The following is a 17,086-nucleotide window of genomic DNA, read 5'->3' on the forward strand; positions in this document are numbered from 1 at the left end:
GTCTTTCCTGCCCCCAGAGGACCCAGATTCTGTAGAGAAGCTTCCTTCATCTTTATTTAAGAAATTTTAGAGCAGCTTTGAACCCAGAGGCTTCCCACCGACTCTGGACTTGAGAATCATTGAGGGTTGGAGTCATGGCATTGGTGACTGGTTGGTGAAGATGCGGAGGGAGAGGCCCAGGAGCCCTGGGGAGGACTGGGGTCTGCCTACCACCCGTGGTCCTCACTCACTGTCCTCCTGCAGGTCAGCGGCCACTTGGACTACGCCAAGCAGATGGACGTCATCCTGAAGGCCGTGGGCATCCACACCAAGCCAGGCTGGGACGAGAAGGGGCTCTTGCTGGCCCCAGGCAGCCTGCCCCAAGAGGAGCCTCGCCAGGCAGCAGCGCCCTCCTCATCGGATAAGACCACCAACCAGGATGGGCAAACCCAAGGTCCCACATCCCCCTTGGGAGACGCCCCCAGCGCAGCCACATCTCTTGACCCCAGCCAAGCCCAAGTGCCAGTGAGACTGGACCAGTCTGAAGGGGCCTCTCTTCCTGCTGCTGCCGGCCCTGCTGAGAGCCCCCCTGTCTGCAGCCATGGCGTGGGCCCCAACCCACTGGGCTGCCCCGACTGTACCAGCGAGACACAGGGGTCCTGCCCAGGGCTGGACTGACCCCAGAAGAGTCATTCTCCCAGATTTCTATATGCAGTGCTCTCTTACCCCACTCCACCGGGTCCCTCACATGAGCTCTGGAGATGCAGAATTTCCACCACTGTCTTTCCTAAATTGAAGACATTGGTACTGGAAGGAGGGGGATTGTAAGAAGACACCGTCCCCTCCCCAAGGAAGCAAGGCTAGAGCTCTGCAGAGTCAACCCAGCACAGTGTAGAGCCCCAGGACGAGACCAGCCGTGGGCCTCCTGTGCTGCGGGTCAGAGCTTAGGGTCTGGTTGCCCATCAGGTGGCTCAGGAGCTCTGTGGAGCCTGAGGCTCCCACCCAGCCACCTCCCCAGCCTCACAAGCCTGGTGTCTGCCGACCCATTCGCCCACAGGCACCACTGCCACGCCTACAAAGCAGGGACAAGTGGGACAGGCAGCTTATTCTCTCTGCTCTTGGGAGATCCGATGAGGTCTGCCACATGCAGCCGTACAGGCTGTGCACCGCACAACTACAGGGGCAGCATCATAAAGACGTGATGTGAAGGGCGCCCCCCAAAGTTATGCCACGTAGTGGCGCTGGATATAACTGTTACAGAACAATTACAGAACGTGGTGAAGAAGTGTTACAGAGCGTGGTGAAAAATGCTGGATCAGCAGGCAGTGTGGACAGGGCCTGTGACGAGAATGAATTAGATGGGGAAAGGATTTCCTGTAGCAGAAACAGAGGTGTGATGATTCTAACAATAAATAATAACAACAGCTACCATTTATTAGGTATTTACTGTGTACAGGGTGCTTACCTGCATTGTCTCAGTTGACCCTCACAACAACCCTATGAGGTAGGTTCTATTATTATCTTCATTTTCACTTGCAGACCCAGAGAGGTTAGGTAAGCTACCCAAGATCACACAGCTGGTCAGTCTCAAGCTCCAGTCAGTCGGCCTCTAGAGCCCAGGCTCTTAGCCACTGGATCTGCATCCCTGGAACCATCCCCTTTGGTCCTCCCACTGTCTCTGAATGAGCGGACCAGAGATAATCCCCCCCCCACATCGTGCAGATGGGGAAACCAAGGCCCCGGCAGAGAAAATATTGACAAGCTCAGGGGAGGCAGCGAGGAGTGGGGAGAGGCAGGGGAATTAGAGTGTTGGAGCCAAACTGGTCCTCAGGGGTACGTGTATTTGTTTCAAAAACTATTTACAGAACTCCTACTGCTGTTAATCCAAACAGCTCATGTCACCCACGGAAAACTGAGGCCCCGAGAGAGGAAATGACGTTGCTGAGGTCCCAAAGCAAATTCAGGGCAGAGTCTGGACCAGAACCCAGGACACCTGCACCCAGAGTCTCTTCCCACGTCACCAGCTGCTTCTACAGCCTGAATTCAGTTCACACCACGGTCACCGCCTCAGCTAGTGTTTATTGGGAGTCCACTGGGGCAGGCCTGGGGGTAGAGGGGGAGCCCCAGTAGCACCAGGGCCCCTCTACAGCCAGCGGCATGGCCAGAATTGAGTCTACTCAGCACCAAGGAGAGCTCCAGGCCGCCGGTGGAGGCCCCTGGGAGTTTGGGTGGATGGAACTTGGAGGTGGGAAGCAGAGTAAGAAAAACCTCTGACTAAAAAGAAACCTAAAGTAGGTAAGCTTTGGGAACCAAGAGTTCCCCCGTCAGAACAAAGCAGGCCCCTGTGCCAGGGTCCACCTGCCTGCCCGAGGGCACCAGCCCACGCCAGGGGCAGCTCTACAACTCTGCTGACCCGATGGCCACCACTCCCACTGAGCCCTGGGAAGGCCAGAAGGAGGTGGGCAAGGGCTGGTTCTGTCCCCACCAGCTGGTTCCCTTCTAGGCCCAAGGAAGTCCAGGCTAGAGGAACACCATTCCTGGTGCTGAGCAGAAGCCACCAGCTCTCCCTTCGGCTCCAGGAGACGCAGTGCAGCCGCCTGGGAGCTGGGGTGGGGGCCCTACCCAGCTTCCAGAGCGAGCCAGGCTGTGGGACCCGGGCCGGGGCTGAAGACGAGGAGGAAGGTGGAAGAACAGTGGGAACAAAGAGCCCTTCCTGGCCCTCAGCCAGAGGCCAGGGGGCTGGATGGCCAGGAGCTGTAACAGCAGGGACCACCAGCCGCCCACCTGCCGAGTGCCGGGCATTCTGTGTTCAGTATCCTAACGCTCAAGACACCCTATGAAGCAGGCATCGTTACTCCCATTTTGCACGTGGAGTAATAGGCTCAGAGGGGTTAAGTAACTTGTACGAGGACTGGTAGGTGGTGAAGCAGAGGTTCACATGTAGGCCTGCCTGACTCCCAGGCTCAGAGAGGTTAAGGAACTTGTACGAGGACTGGTAAGTGGTGAAGCAGAGGTTCACATGTAGCCTGCCTGACTCCCAGGCTCAGATGCTTTGTGTGTGGGCAGGTGTATCCTGAGAACCTGACTGGTCCAAAAACGGTCTAGCAAACCATTCTCGGGGTTAAAGATCACCTGAACCAGCACGTCTCAAACCATAACGTGCGCAGGATCCACCCGCTGAACACCAGGTCGGGGTGGGGCAGGGGTGTGCTTTCTAACAGGCTCCCGGGAGCGGATGCGGCGGCCCATGGACCACACTTGGAGGACCGAGGAATTTGGCCCAGCGCCAAGCTGCCTCTGCAGACAGAGGTGTCCCTCCCACGCAGTCTGACAGAAACGTGCAAAGGAGATGGTTGTCTTCATCCTAATCTGGGCCAAGAGGTCCTTACCCCACTCCCTGGAGTCCCCCAGCCTTGCTCTACACACAGCCACAAGTTACACTCAATAGTGGGGCATCCTGAAGAAAACTGTACCGAGCCAGCAACTAGCCCTCCAGGTGGGAGGCCTGGAGTGGGCACGGGGAGCTGGCTCCGTGCAGCCCCCTGGAGCTCAGCGGGTTCCCGGGAGACCTGTAGCATCCTGGTTTTAGCCAAGAGCTGGTCCAGGGCCTCAGGGACTTGGTCCCATCCAGTCCAGCTCTCCAAGCCTGTGTCAGTTCCTCGGGGTACCAAGCGGAGGCAGCTGCAGCTCAGGCTCCACAGGATCACCGTTGAAGAAGCTGACTGCGGTAGTGGTCCCGGCAGGTGGCGGGGGGTCCCGGGTGGCCTCTCCAGGCAGCAGCAGCTGGGCCGTGAGTTGCAGGCCTGAGGAGCCCCCCGAGCCCGGGTCCGAGTCCGAGTCCGAGTCCGGCAGCAGGGGCAGCGGCAGCACGTGCTGCAGGCTCAGGCCCGGCCGTGGGCCGCTGTGAGAGGTACGCACGGAGGGCGAGGCAAGACTGGGCTGGCGCTCCCGGGGGCAGTGGGGACACGGCAGGAACCTGCCCAGGGCCCGCTTGAAGTCCCGCATGAAGAGCGGGTAGATGATGGGGTTCATGGTGCTGTTGCAGTAACCCAGCCATGTGAGGACATCAAAGAGCCCCGGGGAGATGCAGTCGCACACGGCCTGGAGGGATGGGGCACGTCATGCCTGGTCCTGGAGGAGGGACGCAGGCCACCCCACCCAGCACGGATGGGACAGACACATAAACACATGGAGGGGCAGCCCGCCCTCCTCCCTCCCCGGGTCTGGGCAGGGGTGGGGCTCAGGGCCTCCCCAACCGGGCGTGGACTCACCTGCCCCTTGTGGTAGCATTACCTGGGCTATGTTGACCACAAAGAAGGGCAGCCAGGTCACAAAGAACATGCCCAGCAGGATGCCCAGTGTCAGGCTGGCCTTCAAGGCCTTCCTGCTGTGCTTGGTGGCTAGACGCCCGCTGTCAGCCGACTCCACCCCGGGGCACGGGGTCCTGGGCACCTGAGGAAAGGAAAGCCACGTGATTTAGTGAAGAATGCGCCCCAGTCTGACCCTATTCCCAGCCACAGACTGAGCCTTCCTCCTAATTCTAGACTGAGCCCTAGTACCAGTATTAAACTGAGCCCTGACCCTTGAATGAGCTCCAATTGCAGTTCTAGACTGAGGCCTGACCCTGACTCCCGACTGAACCTTGATCTTGGCTTCAGACCAAGCCCTGACATCAGCAATAAGCTAAGCCCTACTCACGGCCCTGAACCCCTGATGCCCACCGTAGGTGGAGCCCTACATAAACAAGATCTCAAACTGAGCCTCAACCCCGGACCAGACTGAGCCCAATTTTAGCACCAGACTGAGCCCTGATTCCAGAAACAGACGGAGCCTTGGTCCTGGTCCTGCACCGAGCTATGACCCTGACCCAGCGCTTCACGAGGAGCTCTAGAGAGTACAGTGAGATTTCCTAGGTGCTGGGGCTCATGGTCATGTGTGTTGGCCAGGGTCAAATGTTGTCCTTTGCAAGGCGTGTGGGTCTTCCGAACTGTTGGATTTGCGTTTGGGGCAGTGTTGTCCTGTACTGCACTTTGGCACTACACGAATCAGCTGCAATTGAACAGTACTTGACAGAAGAGGACCGTTGCTGTCCAGGGTTTGGCAATCTCTTTGCCTACGGATTCTCTTCATATTTTGGAGTGATGGTTTTGTCTGCACCACTACTCTCAGACTCCACAAAATAAAGTGCATTTTTGAAAATATGTGCCCAAAACAAACGTGTACAATTAAATCTGTATAAATTACTAGGGATGCAAGCAATCTTGGCATTTTACACCCAGATTTCACTGTGGAGTGACAGACATCTCCATTCGCACACGTGGACTCCGTGAGCGGGAACCAGGGGAGAGGAGGAGGAAAAAGCTAGGAGCTGCTCCACGGGGAACACGGCACGAGGGGTTAGAATGTGACTTTACAAATGGGAGCGCAGGCGTCCCAAAACGTTCAAAAGACTCTCTGATCCCAGATGACCCATTAGCCCAGAGGTTCTCTTAATTTTTTCAACTTTGTGAGTCCATTGAGACTCTAATGAAATCTACAAAACCACTCCTCAGAAAACAAAAGGCTTATAAAATTTTATAAATACACACAGAGAAAAAAGTTCCCTCATGTCCAGAGGGTTCAGAGACCACTGTGAAGTCCATCCATGAAACCCCTAGGGGTCCATGAAAGCTGGAACGTGAAGCCCTGCTCTGAACCATGTATTGTAATCAATTTGGATTTTCATATATCAGCTTTCCACAAGGCAAGAGCCACCTATATTGACAATTTTTAAGTAAATACTGGTATGCAGAGGTGCGCACAATTTATTGAATTATGAAGGGGCATGTGGGCTGCCTGGGAATATACCTGGGCTTTGAAAGCCAGGGGTTTACCCCCAACATTTCCTAAACTGCATGAGAGCCCAGCTTAGCCCTTGAGGCAACCAAAGATAGTTTGGGTATGGGAAGATGAAAGAGAAGGAGGCAGGAAGGGAACCAGATTCCCAGGTAAACTTCACAGATGAAAATGGGGTGGAGGAGGCAAAGGCAAGTTGTGTCAGCCCTTCGAGCACCAAAGCTGAACCCCCTACCCCATCCCCCTCCCAGCCCTTTTTCTCTCCCCGCCTCCTCAGGGTAGCCAGGCTTGGTTACTGTCCATGGTGCTGAAACCCCAGCTGCGTCCCTACAATATCTTTCTATAGGGTCTGGAATGGCAGTGGCAGGAGAGGGGAGACAGGCACACTGCAACTCCCACCCTTCGATGTGTTTCTCCAAGTGAAATCTGGTTAGACAAATATCAAAGACACCCAGAGCAGCCTAACAGAGGCCCTTGACTTCTCCCCTCTGTCTTGGTGGGGCAACATTATGCAGAGGCAAGAGCTTGTTTTAAGACAAGTGATCTGGCTGCAAATCGTGCCTCTACTACTTACTCGCCCTGCGATCTTGACAGTCTCTGTTTCCACATGTGTAAAATGGGAGAAAATACTCACCTTACGGAGTTGCTTTGAACCTGTGGATATACGTGCATGCACAGTGCCTGGCACAGAGTGAGTGTAGATACACAGCAGCCCTGAGGTCGAGTCAGCAGTATGAGCATGAGGCTGCGGGAGTTTTTAGCACCTTCGGGAGCCCTGTTTTTCTGCCCGCAGCTTGAGCTTTCCAAAGCAGCACAGATGTCAGGACAAATGCTCTGAGCCACTATGCTACAGCAAGGAAGAAAAAGAGCAACTGCTTTTCTCTCTCCTTCTCATTTTCTCTTCTCCAGAGTGAACTCTATATGGCTCCCGTGGGCCAACCTGTTCAACCTGGAGGGAGAGGCTCCTGCTTCCCCAAAAGAATCTCCTAGGATCTGCAATGACTTTGAATTGCTGCCACCAGTGGGGACAGACATATGGGGAAGAGGGAGACGCCGTCTCCAGAAAGCCCTAGCTACACGGGTAGCCCCTGGCCCCTGGAGACCTGGGGAGGGGGCAAAAGACAGCTGTGATCTTGCTAGAGCTCTAGGGCACTAGGGTAGCAAGGTACTCAGGGAGACATTTGGGGGGCAGCCATCAGGGGAGGATGATCCAGAAGGACTAACCATGATCTGAGAGTCCTTCTCTAGTCTTCCTAGGAACAAACCCGTACTTCTCTTTCTCCTCTTCTCCCCAAAAAGTTGACCCAAGAACACAAGCAAGAGGGAAGAGAGAAGGAATTGAGGCTCAGAGATGGTGGGGGAACCTTCCCAAGGTCACATCACGCCAGTACAAAGCCTCAAATAAAAGTACCAGTGACCCCAAATGATCATCTCCACTTACTGAGCACTTACTACGCACCAGCAGCCGATGTTCATTCTGCCACTGAGTCTTTATGGGAGGAAGGTATTATAACCTCCATCTTGCAGATGAGGTTCAGAGAGGCAAAATAACTTCCCAGGAGCCACACAGCAGACAAGTGCTGAGTTAGGAATCAAAGTCATCTCTGGCTCCAGAAACTGCACTTCACCAGGCCGTTTCCGTTTTGGAGGATGGCATCCCCAAGTAAAACCCCACCACTGTCACTGAGAGTCCCTCATGGAGCAGAAGCCAGTGGCAACCGCCAGGCCACACCCTGGGTTCTGGCTGATGCCAGCCTCATCCTTCCCACTTCTCTCTGCCCCGTAGCCACCTCATGGCCCCGTGGCACGTTCTGTTGTTTGCATGTCCCTTATACATGTCTGTGGCATCTGTCACTGTCAGAGGGCAGCTACTGGAGGACAATTTGGCAGTGCTCTTCCAGGAGGCAAGTCCGCTTACAGATCCTTATGTCCATAAAAACCCGTACCTGTGTCTCTACACTTGGCTTGGACAAGAGTGTGTACCACAGCACCCTTCGTGATAGGAAAAAAATTGGAAACAGCCCAAAAGTCCATCAAAAGGAGAGTGGTTAAATAAACCGTGGTACGTTACCACTATAGAATGCAACACAGATGTTTAAAAGAATGAATTGATCGAATGGAAGGATCTCCACGACGCATTATCAAGTGATAACGGCAAGTTGTACAAACAAGAGATACAGCATGATTCCCTCTGTTCAAAAAAATACACAAAGCAAAGCACTAAGTTTCTTTAGGTACATAAACAAATATGGAAACACACAGAAAAAGAACCGGAAAGACATTGAGAGACATAGGAGTGGGAGGTGATTGGATGAGGTCAGAGAGGTCTTTTATTTTATCGTTATGGATGAATTTTCATTTTAAAGTGTACTTATGTATTCCCTCGTGTAATTTCAAATTTGTACGATCAACTAATCATAGTGTGAGGGTAATAGGATAGGCCCTGGAGCCAGACTGCCTGGTTTAAACCATGGCTCTGTTACTCACTAGCTGAGTGAACTTAAGCAAGGTACTTTACCTCTCTATGCCTCAGCTTTCTCTGTAAAATGGCAATTACAGTGGCATCTACCTCGTAGGGTTGTAGTAAGGGTTAAATAAGATAATAGAAAGTTACTTGAACAGTGCCTGGCACACAGTAAGTACCGTGTGATTGTTACCTTGTTGTTTATCATTATTTGTGTTCACCTCGGCTCCTTCATAATGGTGATGAGGCTGCTGACGGCAGCGAGGGTGATTTTTCTCCCTAGAAAATCTCAAAGGGGTGAGCTCCCCAGAACCATGCATTTTTACCATCAAGAGGAAAGGATAGGAATTAACATTTGTCAAGCACCTACTGTGCGCCAGGTTTATATATATCATCTCATTGATTCTTCAAACAGCCTCACATGATAAATAGCATTACCCCTGAGATAGACGGAGGTGAGTGACTCATCCAAAGTCATCCAGCTGCGACGGGAAAGAGGCAGGATTTGAACCCGTGCTCAGCCAGACACACAAGCTCCTGTGCCCTGCCCCAGCTGCACCAGGCAACCTCGTTCTGAGCAGCAGCAAAGGCTGTCATGCTCGGCTCTGCTCCTCTGCTCCTCTGCCTCCCACTCAGCCCCCTCCTCCCCCTCCAAGATATTTCTGTGATCACAGCCTCCTCTGAGGAGGAAGCAGAGATGGGAGGGAAGATGGATCACTAGGACAGAATGATGCACAGCTGGGGGATGGAGCGTGAAAAAGCTGGGGGAGGAGAAAAAGGAGGAGAAATTGAGGGAGAGAGGAAGATATGGGGTGCAGAAGGAAGAGAGGGGTGAGCTAGAACGGAGGGAGGGGGGATAGAGAAGGGGAAAAGATGCGGTGCAGAGGAAGAGGATAGGGAAAGGGTTTTGACCACAGAGACACAGGAATTCTGGCAGAGAGAGAAAGAGACTAAGAACGCAGGAACTCCCAGCTGAGCCTCCCACTGCTGCTTCCCAGCAGGCTGAGCCCCCACACTGGTCCCTCTGGAATCCCCCAAGGATGCGTCCCATCCCCACATGGGCACCCACCTTTCACACACACACACACACACACACACACACACACACACACACACACTCCTGTCCTGGCGGCATCTCACTCTGGCACCACCACCACCTCTCACACCCTTCTCTCCAACCCCAGCCCATATGCCCTGCCTGGCCTCTAAGCAGAGCTCTTTCTTGCAGCCCCTGGGGCTGGGAAGACCTGACTGAAACCGCTGAGCCAACCAGTGGCTTTTTAAAAGGCCATTCACATCAATAGGCAGATGTGGTGGACAGAGGCATAGAAAGATGCTCCAGCCAGCTCAGCTCCCTTGTCCGAAACCCCTGAAGAGCCAGGACTCCAGGGACGGGTGCCCAGCCCCCTCCCCTCTGTGGGGAAGCTAGAGGCTGGATCGGAGAAGGAGCTAAGGGTTCAGTGGGGCTGGAAAGAGGAGGAAAGGGGCCTAACACACCCCCAAGTTCTGTTCATTCTCATCAGTTCCTTTAGGTCCAGGCACTGAGAACGCCTCCGTCCCCAGGCTGGATGCTGCTGGACTCTGGGGCAGGCCAGCTTGGGTGGGGTAAGTGGGTCACAATCCAGGAGGCCAGAGCAGAGGCAGCATCCCAGAAGCAAATTCCCCAAATGCAGGCAATTCTCCAGGCAATGAGGAAACTTGCCCTGCAGGAGGCTCGCTTAGGATCTGAGTGGGTTTGGAAGCAAGGGCAATGGGAGAGTCTGACACTGTCTCATTCAAATAAAGAGAAAAGGCTTTCCAGAAAGTAGGAAGAATTTGCACAAACACATTTCTGGCTTGAGATACTGCGGGTCATTCTGCCACAGCTAAATGACCCGTGAAGACTCCTCCCAGCCTTTGGTTTCGTGACTTCCTTGCTTTAGTTTGCAAACGTATGCACAGGGAGTAATAGACCCTGAATGTTTACTGGCGGAGGCACCCTTCTTCTAAGCTCCAGAGCCCTCATCATGATAGGGTTTCATGATCAGTGTCTCGCTCTCCAGCTAGAAAGTAGATTCCAACAGGGCAGGATCTTCTCAGACCCACTCATCCCTGCAACCACAGCACAAGGGAGGTACTCAACACGGTACCAAGGAAGTGAATCAATGTACTAAAAAGTGCAGGATTCATCAGCTACAAGCACTGCTTCTAAAAGTGGGAGAAAAGGAAGAGATGTGAGTTGGGATTGAATCCCTGGCTCTGTGAAGCACTGTTGTTCATTTCATTTCTCTCATCACCGTACACTGACCACTCACGACACGCCAGGCACTGTTCTAAGTTCTGGGAATATAGCAACCGAGACAAGTCCTCACCCTCATAGAACTTACATTCTAGTAGGAGGAAATAAACAGTCAAACAGTAAATGGGAAAGTACATAATATGTCAGGCGGTGGTATTTGTTGCTGAGAATAACTTAGGAAATTAGGACTGGATGGGATCTGGACAAGTATGGCCGTTACTACTCTTGACGAAGGGATTAGGGAAGACAGCCAAGCAGAGGCCAGAAGAAAGTGATGGAAGTTAGGGGGAGGACCCTGCGGAGATGTGAGGAAACGGCACTTCGGGCAGGGGGAGCAGCAACTGCAAATGTCCTGAGGCAGAAGTGTGCTTGGTATGCTCAAGGAATAACAAGGGGGCCAGGGGACCTGAAATAGAAGGAGTGTGGAGGGTGGTGGAAGGAAAGGAGGCCAGAGAAGGAGCAGAGGAATGACATAACAGGGCCTGCATTTTTTTTTTTTTTTTTTTGGCCATACCTCACAGCTTGCAGTGAACGTGACAAGTCCTAACCACTGGACCACCAGGGAATTCCCAGGACCTGCATTTTAAAGGGATCGCTGCAGCTGCTGTGTAAGATCAGAAGGGAGCAAGGATGGGCTTAGGAAGCCAGTGGGTGATCTCTGCAATAACCCAGGCATCAGAAGCCCAGGGGACCAAGGGAGGCAACCGAGACATGAGAAGTGTCTTGAAAGCAGAAAGCACGCTGGGTGTGCAGTGTGAGAAAAAGAGAGGCATCCAGGCCGCCTCCAAGGTTCCTGGCCTGAGCAACTCATATCAGTTAGTTGACATGAGGAAGACAAGGGAGGAACGATGTCTGGAGCCTGGAAAATCCAGAGTTCTGTTGCGGGCAGTGGTAAGTAAGTGGCCCAGGCTGGAAGTCATCAGTGTGTAGGTGGTACTTCTGGTCATGGCACGAGACCAGCTCACTGAGTGAATGTGGGAAAAGAGCAAGGAGGTCAGAGGACTGAGGCCGGGGGATGCCTCGGTTGGTGGAGGAGCAGGAGGACCCAGTAGAGGAGACTGAAAAGGCACAGCCGGTGGCGTGGAGGGTCTCACACCGGGTGGCGCCCCTGAGGTCAATGTTTTAAGAGCGTGTCACTGTCCACAGGCAGCACGACGCTCAGATCCAGGCGTTGGCATCAGCCAGACCTGAGCTGGAACCTCACTAACCAGCTGTGCAACCCTGGGCGTCACCTGCCCTCGGTTTCCCCAGATGTCAAACAGGGATGATGATTACTTGTCCCGTTGGGTGTTCGGGGGGTTCACTCAGCTCAGTGCCCGGCAGTTAGAGAATGCTCAAACGCTGTGGAGCTGCAGCTGTTAGCATTCGGGGGACACCTGCCCAGGTGCTGAGGCCACAGTCTCAGGTACAATCCTGGCCAGTTAGCTTCATGGAAAGAAAATCTATGCATCACAGACACTGCTGGAACCGAGAATCCAGACCGAGGCCAGCCAACTTCTCACCTCCTTAGTCACTGGGGCAGAGCTCCCCAGAGTGTGAGAATTGGAGATACCCTTGGGTGGTAAATGGACACCCTATAAAATAACTGAGTTATTTTATAACATAGGCCTTTACATTTCCCTCCCAGCTCTTCCGGTTACGTCAAGAGAAAGTCTCGTGTGAATGGTACTGTGTCTTTAACATCCCTCCAACGTCTAACAGAGAGAAAGCCGGCCTCAGGCTCAGCATCTCCAGCCACATCCAAGCTGGGCTTTAGTAACACTGCTGGTGCTCCTGCAGCCTCGGTGAGGTTGTGTTCGTGATCACCTTCTATTTATGGCCAGGATACTGACTGTCCATTTCCGGAAGAGAAAAGGAGTTTTCTTTCTAAATAAGTTCATGGAAGTAAAAAGATAAATGAGACGTCTCCAAGGAAATGCTAAGGACATACGGATGAAGAGGCTTGAGGCTTGTGCGAGGGTGGGTGGAGGGGTAGCAAGGCAGATACCACAAGGCAGTTCTCAAACGCCTGACGTCTGGGAAACGCTCCTTTACAAGAACCCAAGGAGAGAGGACGGATGGCCCAGGGCAGCTGCCCTACAGCTGCAGAACCGAGTCAGGGTCACAGCCACCTGCTGAGACTCAAGAACGTTCTCCAGTGAGTACAGATGGGGGAGAGAGCAGGGCCGCAGCCAGGACCTCCTGTCCACCCAAGACCCTGTCCTCCTACTTGATGGGCGTCACTGCTGGGATGACACGGGTAAGCCGCTCTGGGGGGGCTGCCGACCAGGGTGATAGCCTCTCAGCCCCCATCTATCCAGTGACCCCCCCACCCAAGGTACCTCCCATCCTGCAGGCACCTCCTCCACCTGAGGCTACACCAAGATGACACTGGAGAGCCCATCTGGGATCTTCTTGGGGGCCTGTGACCTAATTCTCTAGGGCTCAGGCCTGGTCAAAGTCCCATCCCTTGGCGTGAACAATAGGACTCGGGCACCGTGTGACCCACTCCACTCTAGGCACTGCAGACCTTGAGCAAAGAGCGCCGACCCCGTTCACAGGTAACCAGTGAACACCTACTATGCACAGTGGAGATCAAAACTCACTCAGATACACCCAGCCCTCGTGGGAGCTTACACTCCAGTGGGGGAGACAGACAATGAACAGATCAACAAATAAACTGGGTATCGGGATCAAGAATAAAAGGGTGGGGGAGGGCAGGGAGGTCTGCAGACAGTGTGGTCAGGGAGGGCCTCTGGGAAGGGGTGACGTGTGAGCTGAAGAAGAGTCTCAGTCAGGCAAGGGCGGCTCCAGGGGAAGAACATTCCAGGCAGAGGGCACAGCCAGTGCAAAGACCTGGGCACAGGGTCAGTCTGGTGCCTACTAGGAGTGTCAGAAGGGCCACAGGACTGCTGCAGAGAAAGGGGCGGGGAGGGGAAGAGGTGCAGCTGGAGAGGTGGTCAGGACTGGATCCCAAGGCCGGATCCTGACACAGGTCTCCCCTTTTATCTTGAGAGCAATGGGGAGCCACTGAAGGGTTTGTAGCAAGGGAGTGAGGTGATCACGCTTCTGCTTTTGTTTGTGCAGAAAATGGATAGGAGGGGGTCTGGCGTGGAGGCAGGAGGAGCGAGCAGGAGACTATCAAAGGCTCCCAGGTAAGAAGCAATGGTGGCTTGGATCAGGAAGGTGGCATTGGAGGTGACACATGTTTAGAGGCAGCACCAACAGGCCTTGCAGATGAATCCCATGAGCATGAGGGAGAGAAATTGTTCCTAAGTTTCTGGCGTGCGATGCCATGATGGTGCCATTTGCCACGATGGGGACGACGGGGGGACGAGCAGGTGGGGAGAGATGGGACCCCCTGAATTCCCTGTTGCACATGTTACCTTCGAGAAGACTGCCCCACATCCTGGAGCGTCCTGTGGACAGCTGGACATTGAGTCTGGAGTTCAGAAGAAAGGTGGGAACTGGGAATGACCAATCGGAGGTCGTCAGCAATTGTATATTACATGGCGGATGCCTAGTGGGCACCCAATGGCTGCTCATTCTTCTCCATCCCACAAGCCCGGGTCTCCCTGCGCGCCCCGGGTACCTGCAGCGTCTCCAAGGCCTGGACGGCCATGCCGGTGGTGAGGGAGGCCACCTGCACGGCCTGCTTGCGGGCGGCCAGCAGGATCCTGCAGTAGGTGAAGCAGATGGCGCCCGAGGGCAGGAAGAAGGTGAGGCCCGACGCCACCAGGACGAAGGGCAGGCTGGCCAGCAGGCGGCACTGGCCCGGGGCGGGCGCCCGCGCGCGGCCCAACTCGTGCCATCCCAGCAGCAGGGGCAGGAAGGAGGCGAGCGCGGCCAGGCCCCAGGCGCTCAGGACCAGCGCCAGAGCGCGCGGGGGCGTCATGCGCAGCTTGTAGCGCAGCGGCGAGAGGATGAGCAGGTAGCGGTCCAGGCTGATCAGGCAGAGGTTGAGGATGGAGGCGCTGCAGCACATCACGTCGAAGGCGGCCCAGAGCAGGCAGAGGCCCCGCGCCAGCACCCAGCGCCCGTACAACGCATTCAGCATGGCCGGCGGCATCACCACCAGCCCCACCATCAGGTCCGACGTGAAGAGCGACACCAGGAAGAAGTTGGACGTGTTGCGCAGCGTGGGCTGCGTGCAGATAAGCGCGATGAGCAGCGAGTTAGCCGCCGCCGTCAGCGTGATGACCACACACAGCGCGGCCGCCACCCAGCCGCTGCCCCCCGGCTCCGATGGCGGCCCCGACTCCCAGTCCAGGGTGCTGTTGTTGGCGGGGCCCTGCTCTGGGACCATGAGGGCGGAGGGCGAGGACGTGAGGCCCGAAAGGGGTCCGGAGGACGAGGTAGGGTGGGCGGGAAGACGGAGAGAGGGACCCGCAGGTGCAGAGGCTGGATGGGCGTAGTCAGTGAGAACAGACCACCCCCCGGGGCCGCAGATGGGAAGGTATGAATGGGGCTCTGGGTCAAGGGGCAGCAACCCGAGGAGGATGGAGAAGAGGCCTTTGGGCTCCCTCGGGTGTGATGTAGGGACACCTGGAGCAAAGCGGTAAGAAGTCTGGGAGGAGGCACCTGATGAGCTGAGCTCTCCAGAAGGAGCGGGCCGAAAGTCAGGAGGACCGGGACGCTGACTCTGGGAGCGTTTGGCCGGGTGGGAGCAGAGCCCCTAGAGGGGACGGGCGGTAAGATGAGTCGAGGGCAGGGACCCAGGGAGGTGGGAACCCAGGGCGAGTGGGCGCTATCCAGGCCGCCCCGCGGCAGGTGGGCGTAGTGGGGGGGCGCCAGGTGGGGAGCCGTGGTGCTGGGCGTCGCAGGGTGGGGGGGTCCACGGGCCAGAGCAAAGCCCCCGGCAGGGAAGGCAGGTCTCAGAGCCAGCGCAGAGGCACCCCGGGCTCGGGCGGACACGGTCCCCGCGGCGAGAGGGAGGATGCCGGGTCGGCCCGCAGGGAGAGAGAAGGAGCCGCGGACGCGCCTCCGCCCCTTCTCCGCCCGGCCGCGGGTCGCCGGCCCCGCTCCCTCCCGCGCTCGGTACCTGGGGCGCTGAGCGCTGCTCCGCCGCCGGCGACTGCGGCAGGAGCCGCGGGGCCAGGAGAGGAAAAAGCGGCCGCGGGCCGGGCAGGCGCCCAGGGACTGGGAGACTCCGCGAGGGGCCGGCGCACACGGAAGAGCGGTGGCTGCTTCCAGGAGCGCGCGGTCCCCGCGCCGCGGAGCCTGCGCCCAGCCCCGCGGTGGGCGGGGAGAGCTGAGCCCAGGACTCGCAGGCGGGCGGGGTTCCTGGTACCCCCAGTTCTGCAGAGGGATGACCCGAGCACTCCGGCTGCGCCAGGTCGCCTCCCAGCTCTAGCAGCCTCCACCCCCCGCATGCCCCTCCCCACCCACACGGGGCACAGGAGGATCTCGGAGGAGGAGGCTGTGGCCCGCCTTCACCCAGGGCTGCTCCCCATTGTGGGGCTGCCTACCCACTACCAGGGGGAGCCCGCTGGGAGGTATTGGGCAGATCGCTTGACATCTATGTACACATATATAATACTACACACACGTACATATATCTATTGTATGTAATATGCCATAGCCTATATAATACTTCCTTCAAACCTTTAAACAGATGGCTACCTCCCCCTCACAATCCTTCCGAGCAGAAACCATCCTGCCCCCTGACAGCTCCAGGCGCTAAGGATGAAGACCCTGAGGTGTTGGCACTCCCAGTCTACCCAAGAGTGGGAACAGATTGGGGAATCCCCTGGCCAGGTGGGGTGGAGTCACTGCAGGTAGAGGGGTGGGGCGGGGCACACCCTGTGCAACGCTGCTGTGTATTCCACCCACCCCCAACCAGAACTAAGAAGGGTCTCTACCTGACATGTCACAGTTTGATATCGTGGATTCAACAAACATTTATACTGAGCACCTACGAGGTGTCAGGCACTGTTTTGCCCAATCTGGACACTACAGTAACCAAAACAAAGATGCAACTTCATTGAACTTACAGTCTATCGGAAGGAGACATACAATAATAAGCATAATAAACGTTTAAAGTAGTCATAGAGTGATAATTGCTATAGAAAAAAAGGAAATGGAGAGGAATGTAAAGCGAATCTAGGGTAGAACGGGGTCTTTTCCCCTCCACAGGAGCAGGAAAATACTACCTCCCATGTTTAAGGTTCCTGCAGTATTCCAGGAACTTTATTATACTATTCCTACCAATACAATAACGCTAAGAGGTAGGTGTTAAACTGGGTCTCAGAGAGGCCAAGGGCCTCACTCAAGGTCACCAGCAGCTAGTGATCAAGTGGAACTGAAACTCGGGTCTGCCCAATGATGTCCAAGGCAGAGAATCTTCAAGACCCTGCACACCCCCATGCTCCCCCCAAACCACTATTTGGCACCCAGAATCCCAGCCCTGCCTGCAGATGGGTCTATGCAGCAGGAGGAGGACTGTTCTCCCTCCCAATGCCACCTGCACCACTGTGACAATTTCTGTCGTGCCTCAAGGATCAGGATACCAACCACTGGGCAGAGAACCAGAAAGACCAGACTTGGGATCC

The 17,086-nt window shown here is 55.4% G+C and overlaps 2 protein-coding genes across 7 annotated transcripts in view; one reads left to right on the plus strand and one right to left on the minus strand.

Annotated features, from left to right (window-relative positions):
- The window catches only part of TMCO4 (transmembrane and coiled-coil domains 4), a 96,835-nt gene extending 95,438 nt beyond the window's left edge, over positions 1-1,397 (plus strand). For all 6 annotated transcript variants that reach the window (XM_060310235.1, XM_030876385.2, XM_030876374.2 and 3 more), the window contains one exon: positions 244-1,397. In XM_060310235.1, coding sequence (XP_060166218.1) covers positions 244-657 — 414 coding nt within the window. In that variant the 3' untranslated portion in view covers positions 658-1,397. The remainder of the gene's footprint in view (positions 1-243) is intronic.
- On the minus strand, positions 1,173-15,218 carry HTR6 (5-hydroxytryptamine receptor 6). Its single transcript, XM_030876422.2, has 3 exons — positions 14,128-15,218; positions 4,273-4,431; positions 1,173-4,080 (listed from the first exon to the last, which is right to left on the minus strand). Exons 1-3 carry the CDS (start codon positions 14,839-14,841, stop codon positions 3,631-3,633), a joined length of 1,323 nt encoding a protein of 440 aa, XP_030732282.1. The 5' UTR covers positions 14,842-15,218; the 3' UTR covers positions 1,173-3,630.
- Between the last annotated feature and the right edge of the window lie 1,868 nt (positions 15,219-17,086).

This window comes from Globicephala melas, chromosome 1, assembly GCF_963455315.2.
Source record: "Globicephala melas chromosome 1, mGloMel1.2, whole genome shotgun sequence".
NCBI classification, from domain to species: Eukaryota; Metazoa; Chordata; class Mammalia; order Artiodactyla; family Delphinidae; genus Globicephala; species Globicephala melas.